General features: G+C 43.2%; 1 protein-coding gene and 1 pseudogene across 1 annotated transcript in view; one reads left to right on the top strand and one right to left on the bottom strand.

Annotated features, from left to right (window-relative positions):
• The first annotated feature begins 9,830 nt into the window (after window positions 1-9,830).
• Snx4 (sorting nexin 4) overlaps window positions 9,831-20,303 on the top strand; it is a 50,897-nt gene continuing 40,424 nt past the window's right edge. The window contains exon 1 of the mRNA XM_051191376.1: window positions 9,831-9,986. Within this exon, the coding sequence (XP_051047333.1) occupies window positions 9,846-9,986 (141 nt within the window). The 5' untranslated portion in view covers window positions 9,831-9,845. The remainder of the gene's footprint in view (window positions 9,987-20,303) is intronic.
• Window positions 13,747-14,563, bottom strand: LOC127227097 (DCN1-like protein 5; annotated as a pseudogene).

Genomic DNA, 20,303 nt, shown 5'->3' on the forward strand with positions numbered 1-20,303 from the left:
ATGTACAAGAGCCGTGTTTTCCATGCCCAGATCTATTAGAGCCCTTCACTAAACATTCAAATATACAAGTCTGTGGGCCATTCTTTCTTGAACTGTCACATTCCACTACCTGGCTCCCATAGGTTTGTAACCATATCATAATGTAAAAATGCATCAGTCCACCTTCAGAAGTCCCCATAGTCTGTGAAAGTTTCTTCTGAGACCCAAGACAATCTCATTAACTGTAACATTCTGGAAAATCAAAAAACATACAGTTGTGAGCAAACAACTCTTGAGTGACTCCTCCAGCCCCCCAGAGATGGGGAGGGGAGGGAATCACATGATTGATCTAAAGGAAGGGGCTTAAATACCCTGTAGACCTGTAGAGGAGAGGGGGATGAAGTGTCCTCTATAAGCTGGGTTTTTGCCTAAGCATGGTATGCTTTTAGGCAGTGTGGTAGAATATTATTTTAAGGTGTGTGACTTTTGTTTACTCTGAATTTGCTTTAACTCTGTGAAGCTGTGATTCTTTGCGAGGCAGGAGGAAGGATAGGTGGGGCTGACGGGCAGAGAGGATAAATAGAAGACCCAGGAAGATGAACAAGAAGAAAGGAGAAGAGAAGGTTAGGAGCCAGCCAGCCATGGAGAAAGAAGGAAAGCAAAGCAAGATATACAGAAGGAAGAAAGATAAAAGCCCAGAGGGAAAAGATAGGCAGGTTAACTTAAGAAAAGCTGACTAGAAATAAGTCAGGCTAAGGCCGGGCATTCCTAAGTAATAATAAGACTATGTGTGATTTATTTGGGAGTTGGGTACCAGGCCCTCAAACAGTTCAAGATCAGCCTGGTTTACAGAGAGAGTTCCGGGACAGCAAAGGCTGTTAAACACAGAGAAAGCCTATCCTGGGGGGGGGGGGGGGAACCAAATTTGCGATGCCTTGGATTTCCTAACCAATTCCTAAAATAAATACATAGCTTTAAACTATGATCTCTTCTGTGCTCCTGGCCCAGAACAATTTGTGTGTATGTTGTGGTAATCATTTGCTGAAAGCAGTCAGTAGGTTGAAAGCAACCTTAAGCAAAAATTATTCGTAAATACTGGAAGCAACATGTGGGTACAGGTTGATCACATCTGGGAGTGCTGTTCTGGGCCAGTTGGGGACAGTAAAGTGGCTTCTCTGTCGACTATAAGGGTTCCCCTCAGTCCTTTTCCACACTGTGTTTTCTGTGCTATAAATACAGACTAAGAAATCAAAAATACAGAACAAGATGGGCATGGTGGCACACATGTCTTTAAGATGTCTGTGACTTTGAGGCTAGCTGAGTTCAAAAACAAAAAAACCAAGTCCCAGGTTCAGGGAGAAACCTTGTGTCATAGGAATGAGCAGTGACAGAGGAGACCACCACTGCATAAGGGTGGGTACCTACTCACACTGTGATGGTTTGAATTAGAATGCCCCCATAGGATCATAGCTTTGAGTGCTTGGTCACCAGGGACAGGCTGTTGGAAAGGATTAGGGGGTGTGGCTTTGTTGGAGGAAGTGTATCACTGAGTGGGCCTTGAAGTTTCAAAAACTCATGCCAAGCCCAGAGTCTCTCTCTTGGTTAGTGGATGTTCAGTACCATGTCTGCCTGCACACCACCATGCTCCCTGCCATGATGATAATGAACTACATCTTGAACTGTAAGCCAGCCCTCAGTTAATTGCTTTCTTTTATAAGAGTTGCCTTGGTCGTGGTGTCTCTTCACAGCAACAGAACAGTAACACACATACAGACAATATATTGACAACACAGATCATACCAAATAAATAAGTCTTATTTAAAAGTAAATCTTTTAAAAAGATTTTAAAAGTAAATCTTTTTAAAAGTTCAATTTGATTTATTTATATTTTACTGGTATCCTGCAGCTTAATTACTTCAGGTAGGTTTCCTATAGATCCTATTTTCTAGATAGATGATAGTTGTCTGAATAAACAGAGTACTTACTCTCCTTATCCAATTTTATTTTTGGTTTTTGAGACAGCATTCCTATGCATGGCCCTGGATGTTCTGGAACTCAGAGATTTGCCTTCCTCTGCCTCCCAAGGGCTGGAATTAAAGGCATGAGCCACCACGCCGGGACTCCTGCAGGAATTTTTACTGTTGTGTTTTAGGGGTGGGAGTGGGAGGGGGCTCACATGCTCATCTGTGAGAGAAACAGAGGCAGGATCTCAAGTAGCCCAGGATGGCCCTGAACTCCCATGTCTTCTACTGAAAGGATGAAAATACAGCCTAACTCTCTAATGACCACTAAAAGTTAGAAATTTAAAGATATCCACCAGCATGTATTTAAAAATCACCCTAACTACATGCAAAGCTCAGGAAAAAGAAAAAACATGAAATAGCTTGGTCACGATGACTGGTTTCTGGAAATTATTATTATTATTCATAACCACCTAGTTTCTGAAGAATGTTGTTATCCACAACAGTCTGGGAATTGTTACGGGTCATCCTGTCCACAAAGAAAATTAATAACTAAAAGATATGAGACTTATGGCAAAAAGGGAAAACTAGAAAGAACAAGTGCCTCTGCCAATAGATACAGATAACTCCCTGACTGGAGAGTACATTCTCCCTGCCCCCATTATCTTAAGGACAAGGCCACTGAGCCCGCCGGTCCTAGAGAAAGAAAACCCCCTAACCTTGCAGGTGCGCTAAACAATCCCGCCTTGTAAAAACAGTGTACTCTATGAAATCTCTGTAACCTTGGAAACCTTATTAACCATCCAAGTTTTGAACTGTCCACAACCTTGCTTACTTGCTTTTAGGATAGCTTTGAAACTGGCCTTGTTAGCTTTGATGTAAATCCTATGAAAGCTATCTCAATTCTGCCCTCGGGGTCCTCAGTCCTCCCCACCACCACCCCCCCGCATGACGTATGACTGTGGACCCAGTGCACTTGGAATAAAAATTCCTCATGCTATTTTCATAAGACCGCTTCTCATGAGTGATTTGGGTGTCGCCTTTCCTGAGTGGGAGTGCGAAGGTTCACGATCTGCAGGTCTTTCACTGCCATCCAAGGGCCGGGATTACAGGCATCTGTCACACCTAGCTTTCCCTCCCACTGTCCTGAAGGCAGCTACTCTCAGTTCAGTCACAGAATATTATTGTAAACTTAGTATGATGAAATCATACAGAACATACTTTTTCTTCTGCTGTTTTAGGTAAGATCTGATTCAGTCGTGCTGTGAATCTAGTATTCACCCCTCTTGACCATATCAGAGCACAGCTAGTAATGACATCCGTTCATGTTAATGCCAATTCTATCTGGGAGTCTTCAGTTGCAAAAGGCCAAGCATGCAAGTAGGGAGTTACAAATCTCTGGTTGGAACTCCTTTCTGTGACTGTGAGTAAGCATTCAGGTACAAGGTCTGGGCCATATATAATTTCATTGGTTAAAAATAGCTGTAACTATCATGAGAGCTGGAAATGTAAATGTCTCAATTTAGCTAAATGTGGGGTATTTATTCTGGTTAGAGTCTCTCCCTCTGAACTTGGCTTTTTTTTTTTTTTTTTTTTAAGATTTATTTATGTATACAGTGTCCTTTCTGCATACCTGCAGGCCAGGAGAGGGCATCAGATCCCATTACAGATGGTTGTGAGCCATCATGTGGTTGCTGGGAATTGAACTCAGGACCTCTAGAAGAAAAATCAGTGCTCTTTACCTCTGAGCCATCTCTACAGCCCCTAAACTTAGCTTATAAATTGGCCTTTGAACCAAGAAGACTCTATGAAGTCCTCATAACCAGACTGAAAAGCTATTGGCTGGCTAGTATGCAATAGTTCTAAGATCAAATACCTTTGTTTCTAGAAAAATCCTATAGTAATTGGCTCAGAGGATGGTTTGTTCCTTATTGTATTCTGTACCACTCTACCTCTGTCCCTAGGGTATGCATTAATGTTTCTGAAAGTTTAATTAAGATTTAAAAGAGAAGGAAATTAAAGTTGCACTACTGAGCCAGGCATGGGGGGGTGTGCACACTTGTAATTCCAGCACTTGGGAGGCGGAGGCAGGAGGATCAGGAAGGAGTTTAAAGTCATCTGCTACAGGGTTCTCTGTCTCAAGAAATAAACAAACAAACAAAAAAACAAACCCAGCAAGCACCAAGAAGATCAAATAAGAGACACAGACAGACAGACCTTTCCTCCCTCCTGACCACCATACCCACTTCAAATGACACCACTGGATGACTTTTTTCATGGAAGGAAAGAGTATGTAAAGGTCCCCACCCCATTCTGGGGATCAAACCCAGGCACTTGCTCATTCCAGGCAAGCACTCTACTTGCTGAATTTATACTGCAACCTAGGGAAAACTTACTCCAGGAGATATAATGCAGGGGTAGAGCGCTTGCCTCAAGTGTCCATAGGCCCTGGGTTCAATCCCCAGGACTTCTCAAAGAGAATGAGAAAAGCTGCCCAGCAGTACTTGAGTTCTTTTTCTCCTGGACAAAATTCCAAGCACAGAAGCTGTAGAGGGCAAAAGATCCTTTGCACACAGGTAAGTGCTGGAGAGGCCAGGAACGCTAACACACAGCTTCCCTCTTCCGTGGAAATGAGGTGCATAACTGCTCTTTCTGGAGTGCTGGGAATGGATGTAATTTACATCCTGTGATCCTCAGCTGGCTGATGAGCCCAGCTCTGCCCCAAGAATTTATGCTTTACTAATCCCAGACCCTTTCCCCTCTAGTCCATAAAACTCATGCTTTTAAGTGATGCCACTTGTACTTTACAACAGCCTAAGTGACTTCTATGCTACTTCAGAGCCAGGCTAACCCTGGCCCCCACAGGTATTATCTTTACCTCAGTCAATCTCCACAATCCTGGGCTCTGAGTCAACAGTATTCATTCTTGTCAAAGAAGCCAAATGCTTGTAAAGAATCTCAATGTAAACATGTCTTAAAATCATCTTTCCAAATTGTACTGTTCTTAAATATGGCAAAACTAACATGATCTGGGTCAGACTCCAAGAAGTCTTGGCCCAGTGCTGGTTACCTATGTCCACCTGAAAGTTTGGGTTTTACCTCACCCTGATTGTTTTTCCCTGCCTGCTGTAAAGCTGACTTGTGCGGAGGGGTCATAGAAGACACAGACAGGGCTCTCACAAATGAAAGCCCATGTGTCACTTCCCTAGAACAGCAGTTTGTCCAGAGCCCCTCTAGCTTTCTTTTCCACCCCTTTAACATGTGTGCACATACGTGTATGTGGTGGGTTACAAAGACATGACATGCTTGCTGTCCTTGCCAGAGTCACCTCCTTCCCCCCTGCATCCGGTGCTGCAAAGGGCTGGTCATGGCAGAGGCTGAGTGTGTGAGCCAATCCTGGTTTCCAGTGGAGTAAAATCCAAACCCACTCTCAGGTTTTCAAAATAATTGCTTCTAGGCCGAATCATGCTCTCAAGACTGAGTGGTCCTTCCCTTCCAGGAAGCCTTTCTCTGAACAAGACAGGAATTTTCTAGAATGTACTTCTAGGTAGACAGTTTCTACCTAGGTGTGGTGTGGTAGCACTCAGCTGTTTGAAGCCAGCCCTGATTACATGGTGAACCCCTGGGAGGGACAAGAGAGGGGAGGAAGGAAGGACAGAAGGACTTTGCAGTTTTCTGCTAGGAACTGTCAGCCCTCAGCCACCCATGCATCTCTTCCTTTTCCCAGGAATCTTAAGCCAAACCTTTCTCCTTTACTGGGGAAGTATGCCCGCCCACCACACTGCTGCACCTGTTGACACCTCCTGGCCTGGGCGTGGCTACACTGTTCAGAGTTCCCTACCCACTTTTGGGACTAGCTGGCTGCTGGGGCTCTGTTCACTCATTTGGCCAGACCTCAGCCTCCTGTAGAAAAAGACATGCATGCTTCAAGGAGGCTCAGATGGCTCTGGGTGGGATGCCCCCCCCCCCCAGCCCTTCTAGCATACTGTGGGAATCAGAGCTCTGTCTGATCTGGTAATAACAAGCTGTTTGTAGTGACTAGAGCCAAAATTCTCTCTCCATGCCTGCAAAATGAGAGGTTAGATTAGGTAATACCCGATGTATCCACAGAAGGAAAAAACAAACACATAAAAACCACCCTCCATTACCGTTCCCTTGGGACCTGAGGCCTGTGGTTCCTAGAGTTTATCAGCTGACTCAGAGCTCTGCTGTCTGACCAAAGGGAAAATGGCAAGGTGGTTCAGAACCTTCCATTACATGATGAAACCAGGGGAAATATCAACGAATGATCTAGCTTCACTTGCTTTTAGGAACTTGCATTCGGTGGACTTTAAAATAATCAACTTAAGCCGGGTAGGATAGCTCAGGGTTGAGGGCACTTGGTTCTAAGCCTGACAATCTTAGTTCAATCCCTGTGACCCACAGGGTGGAAGGTAAGGACATGCTCCCATTGCTGTCTTCTGACTTCTACATTCGTGGCCTGGGTGGGACCATGAAAGCTCTAACATGGCCTGAAGCTGTGTAGCTGGCTCTCTTGACTAGCTGGCTTTGATAAAAAACAATACAAAACAAACACATAAACAAAAGAACCTGGGACTTGTTATTATTTGTGTACTTGTTTCCTCTGGTCCCCTCTGTTCCTCTCCCCTCCCCACCCCACCCCTCCCTCCTTGTTCCCACATACCAATTCATTACTTCTTCAGACTCACAGCAAATAGCTACCAGGACCAGAAGAAAAGGATGGGAACTATCATGTCCATCTAAATTTTGGTAGCTTTTCATTATAGATTTCTACATGCCATCATGTAGTAATAGATCTATTTACAACTTGCTTTCTGAGATTCTGCCCAAGCAAACCATGGCCAGGTCAGAAAGTGCCTGCAGGAGTATATATACATTATATGCATGCAGTACTCAAGGTGGCCAGAAGAGGGCAAAATCCTCATGAACTGGAATTTCAGAAGGTTGTTACAATAGTCTTATATGGGTGCTGGGAACCAAACCTAGGTCTTTTGTGGGGCATCCACCAGAGAAGACTACCTGGGCATGGGTTTAAGTCAACAGAATGTATTTCTTAACCATCTGGTGACTACAATGGGTGGGATACCAGTGTAGCTCCAACCCTGTCTTGGAGTGAGTTTTTAGGCACAAAACCACATCTTGGGTTGACACACTTCAGTAAACAACAGTCATTAGCCAGAAGCAGAACTATAGAAGACAAAAGCAAGATTAGTACATTTAGAGACTTTCCCAGAACTATGGACTATGATGGATTAGGTCTTGGCAGGTGGTGCGGTGCCATCTGCGTGCTGAGTTTTATGGCCTGAACGGTCCCTTCATCACGGTATTGCTTGTGCTAAGGTCAAGCGGACTGCAGAGTCTGGGAGCCTGCTACAAGTTCTCTGCAAAAGCAGCAAGTGCTCCTAACTGCTGAGCCACTTCTCAGCCCAAAGCTGTATTTTCTAATTTGAAATCTTTACTTATTTGGAGACAGGGTCTCACTTTGTAGCCCAAACTAGCCCCAAACTTGCCATTCTTTTGTCTGTGGTTCCCAAGTGCTAGAATTATAGAATTATAGGTATGTACAACCATAGGGTGCTCCTTTTGCTCTTTCTTTTTTTTCTTTTTCTTTTTTGGTTTTTCAAGACAGGTTTTCTCTGTAAGACAGCCTTGGCTGCCCTGGAACTCACTCTGTAGACCAGGCTGGCCTTGAACTCACAGAGATCCACCTGCCTCTGCCTCCTGAGTGCTGGGATTAAATGCATGTACTACCACCCTACCAACGCCCAGTGTATTAGATTCTTCAAGGACCCCTTTGACCAGGCATGTCTCTGTGAGCTGAAAAACAGCCAGAACTACATAATGAGACCCTGTCTCAAAACAAATTCTACCAAACAAGAGCACAACCAAACCAACACCCTTTTGAGTGGCACCCCCTCCCTGCCTGCCTTTCTCTCATTCTGGTGATTGGAACCAGAGCCTTGTACATAATAGGCGCAATAGGGCCTTGGGGATATTAGGCAAGCACTTTACCACCGTGCTGCCCTGGTCATGACGCTTTTATATTACAGAACAGAAGACAGTCTTAAGTAAAGACACTATGAACATATTTTGGTGGGAACATCAGTTAGACAACACAAGGAAATTCGTATTCATTTCAAATGCTACATCCCCAGTCCTGAAATTGTTTTTCACACACAAAGGGGTATGAAGGAATGAAGATATAAGGTATACAAGAAATCTACTAGGTTGTAGTTTTATTTATTTATTTCCAGACAGGGTTTTTCTATGTAGCCCTGGCTCTCCTGAAACTCACCATGTAGACCAGGCTGGCCTCGAACTCAGAGATCCGCCTGCCTCTGCTTCCAGAGTGCTGGGACTAAAGACGTGCATCACCATCTCCAGGCTGGTTTTTTATTATTTAAACAAAACAGTACACAGTACCATGACCTCCTTCAGAGACTGCCTCACAAAGTCAGGTGCCTTTCCTTGCTCCCATTGGGAGAAACCGGGGTGCAGGGCAATCATCCCGCTGCCTTTAGGATCCAGTTTTCTGAAATCACAGGCTGGGAAAGGAGTATGGGTACTGAGAACAAATCTATCCCTCCTGTGATTAATACGAGTCTTCTGATTTGAAAGTATGTTTCCCAGGAGTTTGCCTGGTATTACTAATCCCTGGTAAACAAGAAAATACCTTCAAACCTAAATACTTTAGGCTTTGTGGGGGAGAGAGGGGGAGATGATTGGGTCGGGTCACTGCTTTTAAAGGAGTCCAAAGTCTAGCTGAGGGAGGACATGAAAACAAATTGTAAAAAACAAACAAACAAACAAAAAAACTTGAAAAAGGCTTTGAGTATGAATTGAACTTTGCCAGCAACCCAGAGAGAGAGAGAGAGAGAGAGAGAGAGAGAGAGAGAGAGAGAGAGAGAGAGAGAGAAACATTCCAGGAGGAGGAAATTGCATTTCACAACTTGAGAAAGGCTGTTTCTGTTTCGCCAGAAAGATCATTTGGGTTCTTGAAAAGTTGAGACCAGATTTTATACAAAAACACCTACCCGAAGGTCCTATATTTTGTTTTGGCTACAGCCAGTGAGCATTTTTCCCTTTAGGTCACAGCAGTGAATCTTGTCAAGAGGTAGGCTCAGGAAATCACAGGAGACTTTTGAAGAAAATGAACTGTTCTCCAGCGCTTCTGTGTCTGAGGTTTAAACACGTAAGGCAGGACTCTCCGCCCTGTGTAGCCTGTCTTCACCTTCCTCAAACCCTCAAGCGTTATCTTTTGCTGAGTGTGTTACTCAACCCTCTGAAAGTTAATCATTGTTGCTGCTCTTGTCTTTGCATGGGAAAATGGCCCAGGAGATGGCTCTTCCTTTCTTTTGAATGACACATTTACTCGAAGGGATCCCTACTCTTAACAAATTACTTACTTATTTATTTATTTCTTCCTTTCTTTTTGGTTATTCGAGACAGGGTTTCTCTGTGTAGCCCTGGCTGCCCCGGGTCTTGCTCTGTAGACCAGAACAGCGCCAAACTCTGAGATCTGCCTGCCTCTGGCTCCAGAGTGCTGCGATTAAAGGCATGAGCCGCCACAGCCCAGCTATGATTTCAGCACTTATTTCTTGAATTCACTTGAGCATCATTTCTCTCTCTCTCTTTTTTTAATGTCTTCACAGGTTCTCCCAGATTCCCAGTTTCGTATCTGACCAGTCCCTCTGTGGATTCCTGGTTTGCTTTCCCTTACTTTTCCCAATCTCAAATCCTGTCTGCTGGTCCAGCCTTCGGCATTCTCCGCTGCCTGGGAGGAGCTTCTGTGGGCAGGGGAGGGACTACCGACAGCGAGGGGCGGGGCGGCCGCGGGCCAGGCAAGGCGCAGGCGCACTGGAGTCGCGGTGCCGAACTGCAGCCATGGAGCAGGCACCTCCAGACCCGGAGAGGCAATTGCAGCCTGCGCCTCTGGAGCCGCTGGGGGGCCCTGGCGCTGTGCTGGAAGCCGCGGTCAGTGAGGAGGCCGAGGGCACCCGGGAAGACAGCGCAGGGGTCGACACGGTGAGGAGAGGCGCGGCAGAGGCTTCGGGCCTGGGGCCGGGCCTAGCGGGCCGGGCCGGGCTGCCCTGGCTGGGGCTGGTGGGCGCGGCCCCCGCGGCCGGAGGATGACCCGGAGCTGAGTGGAAATGGAGCCACAGGCGCGGCGTACGGGAGGGCCGCGTGGGCGCGGCCCGCGGGTTGTCAGTGGGCGCGTCGCCCGGGATCTGGCCACCGAGAGGCTCGCCGCTGTTTCCGGCGGGCCCAGGGGGTCGCCGGGAGGTGGCTACACCCAGGGTGAGCGGGGAGTGTGCGCAGTGTCGGGGGCTTGGCCTGGTGCCCTGTCAGCGTCACGTTGGAGAAGGGACAGCCAAAGAAACATTTGTTGCACTCTTTACTTGGCCGTCATTTCGTTATTTGGGATTAGTGCCATGTTTTCCCTTGGATACGGATCTAAACCCCCCACCCCCGCCCAAGTCATAGCTTTGGAAGTCCCCTTTGGTACCTGTGCCTTTTAACTGTTTGAGGAAAGTGGGGAGTGTGGCGTTGTATTTTTGTGAGTGCATCCTTCTCAAATTAAAAGGCCTTCACAGATTTGTAAACTCTGATATGCAAGCGTTTAGGAAGCTGATTGTAGCGCCCCTTACTAGAACTCACCGCCCCGAGGCTCCGCCCTCTGTGCATGGCCTGTCCAGCCATATTGCTGCTGCTGGTCCTTTTCCTGTCTCTTCCTTTTTTTTTTTTTTTTTTTTAACATCCCCCGCCCAAACAGGTGTCCATGCAAATGTACCCAGTGCATTTTTATGAATGATGCATTTCTGGGAAGGACTAAGTTTCGAGACGAGCTAACCATGCATTTCTCAGCAGTTGGAGGTTTTGACTACGTAACAGTTTCTGTATACTGATGAGTTAAAAACTTTAAAATTTTAAACAGTTTTAAGTTCACCATAAAATAGAAAGGGAAGCGGGAAGGTTATACCATAGTCTCTGCTCTCACATTCAGACCTGCCTTATCAACAGTGGTTTATGTTACACTCGATGAGCCCAGATTGGCACCCAAAGTCCATAGTTCACTCTTGGTGACCAACATTCTGTGGGTTTGGGAATACGTATAATGGCATGATCCATCATATACTATTGTATATCTTCACTCGCCTAAAATCTCGTGTTTTGCTTGCTCTTCACTCCAACATTCTGTGGGTTTGGGAATACGTATAATGGCATGATCCATCATATACTATCATACAAACTCGTCACTCGCCTAAAATCTCATGTTTTGCTTGCTCTTCACTCCCTCGCCCATTGGTATTTTTCTTTTGCTTTTCATCATTTCCATTGTTTTCCTCTTCAGGAGTGTCATATAGTTGCAATCATATAATGTTATATAGTTTTTCTTTTTCTTTTAAGCTTTGTCTCGTTTGTAGCCATAGCTGACCTGGAATGCATAGAGATCTGTCTCTCAAAATTAAAGGCATGGGCCACCATGCTTGGCTAATACATAGTTTTGATATTAGGCTCTTAATTTTTTTTCTCTTTTTTTTTTTTTTTTTTTTTTTTTGAGACAGGGTTTCTCTGTGGCTTTGGAACCTATCCTGAAACTCACTCTGTAGACCAGGCTGGCCTTGAACTCACAGAGATCCTCCTGTCTCTGCCTCTAGAGTGCTGCCTGGCTAGCTTCTTTTTTATTATATGTGTCTCTGTGTGGGAGTGTGAGTGGGTGTGGCTTTCTGGAGGTATAGTAACTGGAGCTGCCTGACATGGGTATTGAATTCATGTGTGTGCACATGTAAATATACACCATGTGCCAGTCTGTGGAGGTCAGAAGAGGAAGTGGAGATGGGGGTGGCTGTGAGTTACCATGTGGATGCTGGGAATAGAACCTGGGTCCTCTGCAAGACCACCTAATGTTGTTAATCACCGAGCCATCTTTCCAGCCCAGATTTAGACTATTCTCATGTGTGCTTGTTTGTATTTTGACAAGGTTTCATGTAGTTCCAGGGGTGGCTGGAACTCCTGACCTTGAATTGTAAACAGGAATGGCCCTGAAGTTTTGCAGGCTTCTCCATCCTCCCAAGCGGTGGTATGAGCTGCTGAAACTTCATTTTACTTGGTGATGTGACTTTTAAGTATCTCTGAAATAGTGCATCCCTTAGTTTTACCTGATTCTGAAGTTTCATAAATGAAATATTTTCTGTATTGTTTCTTTTAGGAATTATCTCAAAAATTAGCTCATTTATTTTCATATCATCTGTTTTTTGTTTTTTGTTGTTTTTCTATGTAGTCTACAATTGGTTTATCTCTTCTGTTTGTGGATAGTTGTATAATGAAAATTTCACTGTTTTTAAGAGTTATTATTACCACAAACTCCCTCTTAAATATCTCTTATTGCAAAGTGTCCAAGATTTTGTTCTAAATTTAACAGTGGATTTGCAGGATTACAGGGTGGCAGTTTGTTTAGCCCTAGCAGTTAGTGCTAGATTGTTTCCAAAGTGTTTTTTCAATTTATGTGCCACCAGCAGTGCCAGATGTGTCTTTATGAACATTGAATATTTTCAGGGTTTAATATGTTTTCCAAGCAGGGGCTGGAGAGATGGCTCAGCAGTTAAGAGCACTGGCTGTTCTTCCAGAGGTCTTGAGTTCAATTTTTACATGGCATCTCACAACCTTCTATAGCAGGATCTGATGCCCTTTTCTGGCATAAAGGTGTACATGCAGATAGAGCATTCATATACATAAAAGAAATAAATAAGTCTTTTAAAAATGTTTTCCAAGCTTGTGGTTATGCCTCCACCTCTACCCCAGAGCCTCACACATGCCAGGCAAATGCTGTACTACAGAACTGCACACAGCCTTGTGTCTTTTGGCTGCTTCATAAGAACTTTAATTGTGATCATGATGATAAAATTTTATTATTTTGTGAGCATACTTAGATATTAATATGAACTTGCGATATAGAATCAAAAATATATTTGTTTATGTTAATTTGTGTGTACACGTTCATTTATAGGGACATACACATGTGTTTGTATGTGCTGTGTGTGTGTATCTTTTGTTTTTCCACCTGTGATTCTTTGGTCCCTTTTCATTATCTAATAAGAAATCTCAGTTCCTTTTCTATTCTCACCTATTAAGGAAGAACACATTTATTAAAACAAAAAAACAAAAAAGACAAAATACTGCAGTCAATCCCAGCAGTCAGGAAGCAGAGACAGGTGGATCTCTGAGTTTGAGGTCAGCCTGGTCTACAGAGTGAGTTTCAAACAAGAAACAAAAATAAAAACATAACAAAACAAAAAATCTCCAAACAAACAATAACAATAATTTAGAAAAAGAAAGAAACAGGAGAGGAACCTAATCTATAAGAAAAGTAGTGTATATCACAGCAGAAGGGAAGGGAAGCTGGAGAGGATGGAGGTTATAACACTCCTTTTCTAGGTTCAAAGCTTTTAGTGAGTTAAGAGTCTGGCACAGGGGCTTGTGTTCACTGGGCATCACTCACTGCCTGAGGAAGTCTTAAGTGCTTGTTTTAAAGGAAAGGGCCCTAAGCTTGGGAGTGCTGGCAGAACCAAGAGAGTTTGTTCAACCAGCACTAACATTCTCCTGCAAAATTAGCACCTTCCCTGATTGAGGGCAGATTTAAGTAGAGCTCTGCAGATGAGGATAATGGAAAAAGGAAGAGACTTTTTTTTTGTCACAAATCTGAATCTTTATTGTTATGAAATAAATGTTAAAAACGTAACTTGAAACAAAAAACGTCAGTATTCAGTCTCAGAAGATGTGTGGCTCAGTACCCATCATATGTAACAAGAAAACTTCCTTTAAAAAAGGAAATAAGTACTATGAGAAGTCTTTCGTAAGTGAAAGTTCACCCTGTATATCTTCTCTCTTTCTGCATCTTCTTGCTATGATGTTGGACAGATTTTTTTGCCACTCAACAAATTCACCAACTAGAACAGGCCCTCTGAAACAAGCACCATCTTCATGGTAATTACTAAGATCGACATAAACTGTTCTGCTGAATTCTAATACGTTGTACTACCAACTGACTGCTCCAGGTACTGATAAAATACTAAAAAGAGTGGCCATGTTCTCACAAGCAGCAGCACTAACATAGACTTAGCAATATCAATATCAAGGCTTCTCTGATCTTTATCCCTTGCAAAATCAAAGGCATTATTTGTAGATATTTTTAAACGATGAGATGTCATTCAGTTGTGAGTGCAGAAAATAAAATCTGCTCTGTAACTTTTCTGTGCAGTCACTGAAATGAGGTCATTCCCTTTAACCATTCTTCCTTGGTAAAAAAATCCCATTTTTTCAGCCTCCAATTTCCATGCTAAAACTAACATAATAATATTTTCAGGTTCAACAACATCTTCACAAAATTTTTCCATTTCTTCTGGCCCTACAACTTCATCTGGACCTGCATATTCATAAAACCAGGCCAGGCACTTCTTTCTTGGAAAATCTTTCTCTCCACTGATGAGTCTAGCAAGAGGCTGGGATCTGCAGTAGCTGGAGATTTTACACTTTTTGAGGTCGGCGTCTTCTGCGACCACCGCTGCCATTCCCGGGGCTCTTCTTTTCTTCTTCACTGGCATCTTCCACCTACCCTGGCAAGGTGGATGGTGGCCAGGGAGGGGGTCAGCGCCTGCTCCCGCCTGCCAGGGACCGCAGCATTGGCCCAAGGCATGACCCCGAGTCTTCCTGGCCCTGGGTGTCCTCCTCAGGGAGGTGACCAGGAAGAGACATTTTACAGGCACAGTGTTACAGCTTGGACTTTGATTGTCTCCCAAGTGGACATGTATTAGAAGTCTGTTCCTGAGTGTGTGGCACTGGTTGGAGGTGGTAGAACCTGAAAGGAATAGCTAGATAAAGTTAACTCACTGAGGCTATGCCCTTGAAGGCAACATTGACACCTGTTTTTGTTATTTTTTTATTTCAATGATGAAATACCATGGCCAAAACAACCTAAGGAAGAATATATGTTGGCTCATATTTCCAGAGTTAAGAGTCTATTATGTCAGGAACGGTATGGCATAGTAGCAGGAGCAGGAAGCTGGCTGATCAGATTTTCATACAAGGAAGAGCGCAGAGAGAACGGAAGTAGGATGAGGCTATATATACATCCTTTCAAAGTCCACCTGAGTGATGGGCTTCCTCCAAAGGTTCCACCTCCTGAAGGTCCTATAACCTCCCATACATGCCACCAACTGGGGCCAGGACATTTGTCATTCAGTTACCACAGTACCCTACTACCCTTTATCTCATCCCTCTACTCTTATTATGAAGTGAGCATCCCCCCCCCAGCCAATATATTGTGGCTTGCTACAGTTCCAAAGCAAGAACAAGCTTAATAGTTTGAATCCTCTAAAACTGTGAGCCAAAATAAATTCTTTTACATTGACCCCTCCGATATTTATTTTTTAGTGACAAAATGCTGACTAATACTAGTTAAGCTACAATTGATACTTTTTAGGGGTTGGGAATATAGCTGATTTATAGAGTGCTTGTGCAGCATGCATGAAGCCTTGGATTTGTTCTGTAGTATCCTGTAAAGTAGACATGCTTGTACATGTGTATAATCCCAGCGTTCAGAATATGGAGAAAGGGAAATCAGAAATTCAGATCATCCAGCTGTGTGTGGGTATTGCTGGGATTTGGAATCAGGACCCTGTGCATTCTAGACAAGTGCTATACTACTAAGCTTTATTCCAGCCCTTAACACACTTGTATCTGGCTAGGCATGATGGCTTATGCCTCTAAGCCCAGAAGTCAGGAGGCACAGGCAGGCAGATCTCTATAAATTTGAGATCAGCCTAGTTTGTGTGGCAAGTTGCAAGCCAGCCAACACTACATAGTAAAACCCTGATTCAAAAAAACAAAAACAAAGATTTGTTATCAAGGGAGAAAATATATTATAATCCTTTTTCAATTTCTTATTATTTATTTATTTTCAAGTCAGGATTTTTCTGTATATCCCTGGTTGTCCCAGAACTCACTCTGTAGGACTCAGATTAGAGATCTGCCTGCCTCTGCCTCCTGAGTGCTGCGATCAAAGGTGTGCCACCACTGCCCAGCCTTTTTTTTTTTTTTTTAAAAGATGGTTTCAGGTAATCCAGACTTACCTCAAACTCACAATGTAGCTCAAGGTGACATTGAACTCCTGATCTGTCCTTCCTCTACCACCCTGGTGCTGGGATTACAGGTGTGTATCATCATGCCCAGTTTATAACCTCGTTTTTCCTTAAGTTGTTGTTGTTGGCTGGATATGTCTTTCCTCCCCAAATTCGTAGATTGGAACCTAATCCCCAAGGTGGTGGCTTTTTATGATAGGGCCTTTGAGAAGTGCCTTGATCAAGCTAGAAGTCCTCATGAGTAGGATTAGTGACTTTACAGAAGGGATTTTAGAGATACTTTTCTGCTTTTCCTGACTCATTTGACTTTTAAGGGAGGAAATATTTGTCCTAGCTCTAGTTTTAGAGGGTTCAATCCATGGTTGCTTGACCCTGTGTGCAGGGCAGAATATCAGGGCTGTAGGAGCTTATGGTGGGGGCTGCACCTCACAGGTTGGCAGACAGGAAACAAGGGATAGGTGTTCTAGCACTCAGCTGGCTTTTAGAGCTCCCTTTCTTCTGCTATGTGATAAAGGACACAGTGAAATAGGTCTGTCCATGAAGCAGGCAGCAGGCTCTCACCAAACACCAAATCTCCCACTACCTTGATCCTGTACTTCCCAGAGTCTGAGACTTTGCAATAAACTTACATTGTGGGCCTTCAACTTCTGGTAGCTAGTAGTACCAAACTGAACCAATCCTGTTAGCTATAGCTTTCACTATTCAGTCTCACATAGCATACCATTTTTGAACCCAGAACCACTGCAGTTGTTGTCAAAAGTCCAGTTGTTGAAGTCTTAGGTACTATTGGAATGTGGCAGAGATTTCCATTAGAGGTGGGATGTAGTGTGTGCATGTGCATCTTCAAGTCAGTAGTTTTGAGCCCTTGAGAGGATTTTGGAACCTCAGTGAGAAGTGTTTACTACTCTTTCACGTCCCAGCCCTGAGGTAAATGATAGTGTTGGACTACAGCTCCCTCACTACAGTGTACTTCCTTGTTATGGGACAGAAACAGTACAGTCAGTCAGGGACTAGAATTTCCAAAATAAACCTTTTTGTATGTTGATTAAACACCCCACCACCACCCCTTGCCCCCATGGAGTCATGGTTTCTCTGTAGCTTTGGAGCCTGTCCAGGAACTCACTCTGTAGACCAGGCTGGCCTCAGACTTACAGAGATCTACCTGCCTCTGCCTTCGCCTCCCAAGTGCTGGGACTAAAGATGTGCGGCACCAATGCCAGGCTGTATGTTGATTTTCTTAGGAGTTTGCTAACACTAGTCCATTTCTGATCAGTGTAGTTGTAGCTCCAAGGAACCCATTTCAGTCACAGAGATATCTCCCCAGAAAGAAGAGTATGTCATGCACACAGATGAATAAAAGCACAGTGATTAGTTTCAGCTGTGGTAGGTTACTTAATTTTTAAATGCTTATGTGGTAAGTATGCATTAGTTTTCATCATCATCATCATCATCATAAAAACCTAAACCTACAAATACTGGGTAATAGATACTAGTGAGCTTTTGTTGTGTGCCAGGCAATACAATTCTTTGTATGTGTTTGTTTTTGTACAGTGCAGTCCAGGCTAGCCTTGAACTTCATGGTTTCCTACCACTGTCTCTCCTTGGCATTGTAGCCATGTACCACCATGCCTAGTTCAGAATTCATTTTTCCTTCCTTCCTTCCTTCCTTCCTTTCTTTCTTTCTTTCTTTCTTTCTTTCTTTCTTTCTTTCTTTCTTGTTTTGTTTTTGTTTTTGTTTTTTTCGAGACAGGGTTTCTCTGTGTAGCTTTGGAGACTGTCCTGGAACTAGCTCTTGTAGACCAGGCTGGTCTCAAACTTACAGAGCTCCTCCTGCCTCTGCCTCCCGAGTGCTGGGATTAAAGGCGAGCACCACCAACGCCCAGCCAGAATTCTTTATTTTTTAAACAGCACAGCAAAAATATCTCTTTTTATGTGTTACTTTGAAAGTGAACAAATGAGCAAAATAATGAGTTTCATTATGGTAGGTTTCCATGTGTATGCTTACATATACCCCTTCCCTGCAGTCTCTCCTTTATATGAAGGATCTGCTTTGTGTGTGTGTGTGGTGGTGGGGGTATGCCCCCATGTGCACAGAAACAAAGGAGAACATCAGGTGTCCTGTACACGCACACAAACATGCGTCTGTCTCCCCTCCTCAGTGCTGGGATTAAAGGTGTGGGCTACCACTGCCTGGCCTCTGGCTAACTAGTGTGGCTAGCTCTGTGCTCTGATCCTTAGACAAGCTGTATTTGTTAGATTATTTCCCCATTTGTCTAAAATTTAAAAAGTTTATAACTGATATAAGAAAACCTATACAATAAGTACAATAACTGTATAATATATATAGGCAATAAGTACAACAATGTCTAATCTATTAGCAGTCGACAAATTCAGAGGTAATACTCCATATCTATCCTGTCTTGATGAGTTTAAAAGGTTGTACCTAATTCACTTTCTAGTTTAATTTGCATTACCAAAACTATCTTTTAATGTTTCTCAACCTTATACACTTTATAACTCTTCAGTGAGTTTCTTTTCTGAGTTTGGTAAACAAAGAAAATTATGACAGTTACTATCTAATCTTCAACTCCCTCAGAGACCCAAGAAGGAAATAATATTAACTGAGTAAACAGGAAGTGTGAGCAAGCGAATTCCAAAAAATGTGAGAAATGACAGAAATAGCCGGCTGCCTAGACAGTCACCCAAGTCTCCTCTGCAACGTTGGGGCATCTGTCTTTGGCCTAAATAAAGGCCTAGAATATCTGACAGACTTTTCTGTGAAGCAGAACTTTTGAAGGACTGTCCTGCCTTGCCTTGGTAAGGTTTGGCAGTCACTCTCTTTTGTGTCCTGCTTGTCCAATTTGGACAGCACACTGTCAGCAGTCAAGGCAAGGACACTTTCTTGCCCAGGGGCTTATTTTTGTCACAGAGAAAGTAAACCCTTTGTGGAGTTTCTTTGATGCTCACCATCTTCTCTGAAGTAGGTTGGTGCTGCCAGGAGCAGTCACATCTCATTTTCATAAGAAAAAAACCAAAAGAACCTATATTATTAAAACACTTTAAATGCCATATTCTATAGATCTCTGAAGTATTTGAAGGTGACCTGTCTATCTCAAATATGTCTCTTTTGACCTTGAAAACATACCTACTATGACTACAAGTTGAATTATAATAGGTGACTAATTACTAACCTGCATTTCCTTATTATACTGTTGGTAATAAAAACTTTCAAGGACTAGAAATTTGCATTACATTGTTAAATGAGCAGTATAAGTACAATACCTTGAACAAGATTAGAAATGTATGTACAGTATGTTTTAACAAAATTAATCTCAAATTTGTATCAATATATAAAATTTGTATACAATATACAAAAATCAATCCAATGTAAAGTATTTAAAGTAGTAGTTGCTTTTTAAAAGTAGATTCAATAATCTACCTTTTTATCTTATATCTATATCATCCCCTGTTTTTCAGATTCAATAATCTACCCTTTTATCCTATTTATGAATCCCTCCCCCACCCCTTTTTTGAGATAGGATTTTTCTGTGTAGCCCTGGGTGTCCTGAAACTCACTCTTGTAGACCAGGCTGGCCTCCAACGCACAGAGATCCACCTGTCTTTTCTTCCTGAATGCTGGGATTAAAGGCATGTGTCCAAGGATGCTGACCTTGGTTTTGAAGGCCTAATTATTCATTTGCATTGTGAATTAGTATTCAAAAGCTAGAGATTCAATTATCATTTGTACAGCTTCTGAATTTAGTATTATTTTATTTACTGCTGATGCCATTCTTTGTAAGAAATCAGTAAAAGTTTCTTTTGGGCCCTGTATGATTTTAGTAAATGACTCAGTCTTCTTTCCTACTTCTTCAATTCTGTCCCAGACATTCAAATCTGCTGCATAGGATAAAGCCAGGATGTGGCCATTATGTAGGCATTGCCTTGTTGTTGCTGTTGTTTTGGATTTTTTGAGATGGTTTCTTTGTGGCTTTAGAGACTGTCCTGGAACTAGCTCTTGTAGACCAGGCTGGTCTCGAACGCACAGAGATTTGCCTGCCTCTGCCTCCCAAGTGCTGGGATTAAAGGCATGCACCACCACCGCCCGGAGGCATTGCCTTTCTATTCTAGCATAATCTCTTTCTCCAAGAAGTTGATCTTGGGAGAGTTTCATACCTCTGTTTCTGTTCCATTGTTCAATGGTCTT

The sequence above is a fragment of the Phodopus roborovskii genome, unplaced genomic scaffold (assembly GCF_943737965.1).
Source record: "Phodopus roborovskii unplaced genomic scaffold, PHOROB, whole genome shotgun sequence".
Lineage (NCBI taxonomy): Eukaryota > Metazoa > Chordata > Mammalia > Rodentia > Cricetidae > Phodopus > Phodopus roborovskii.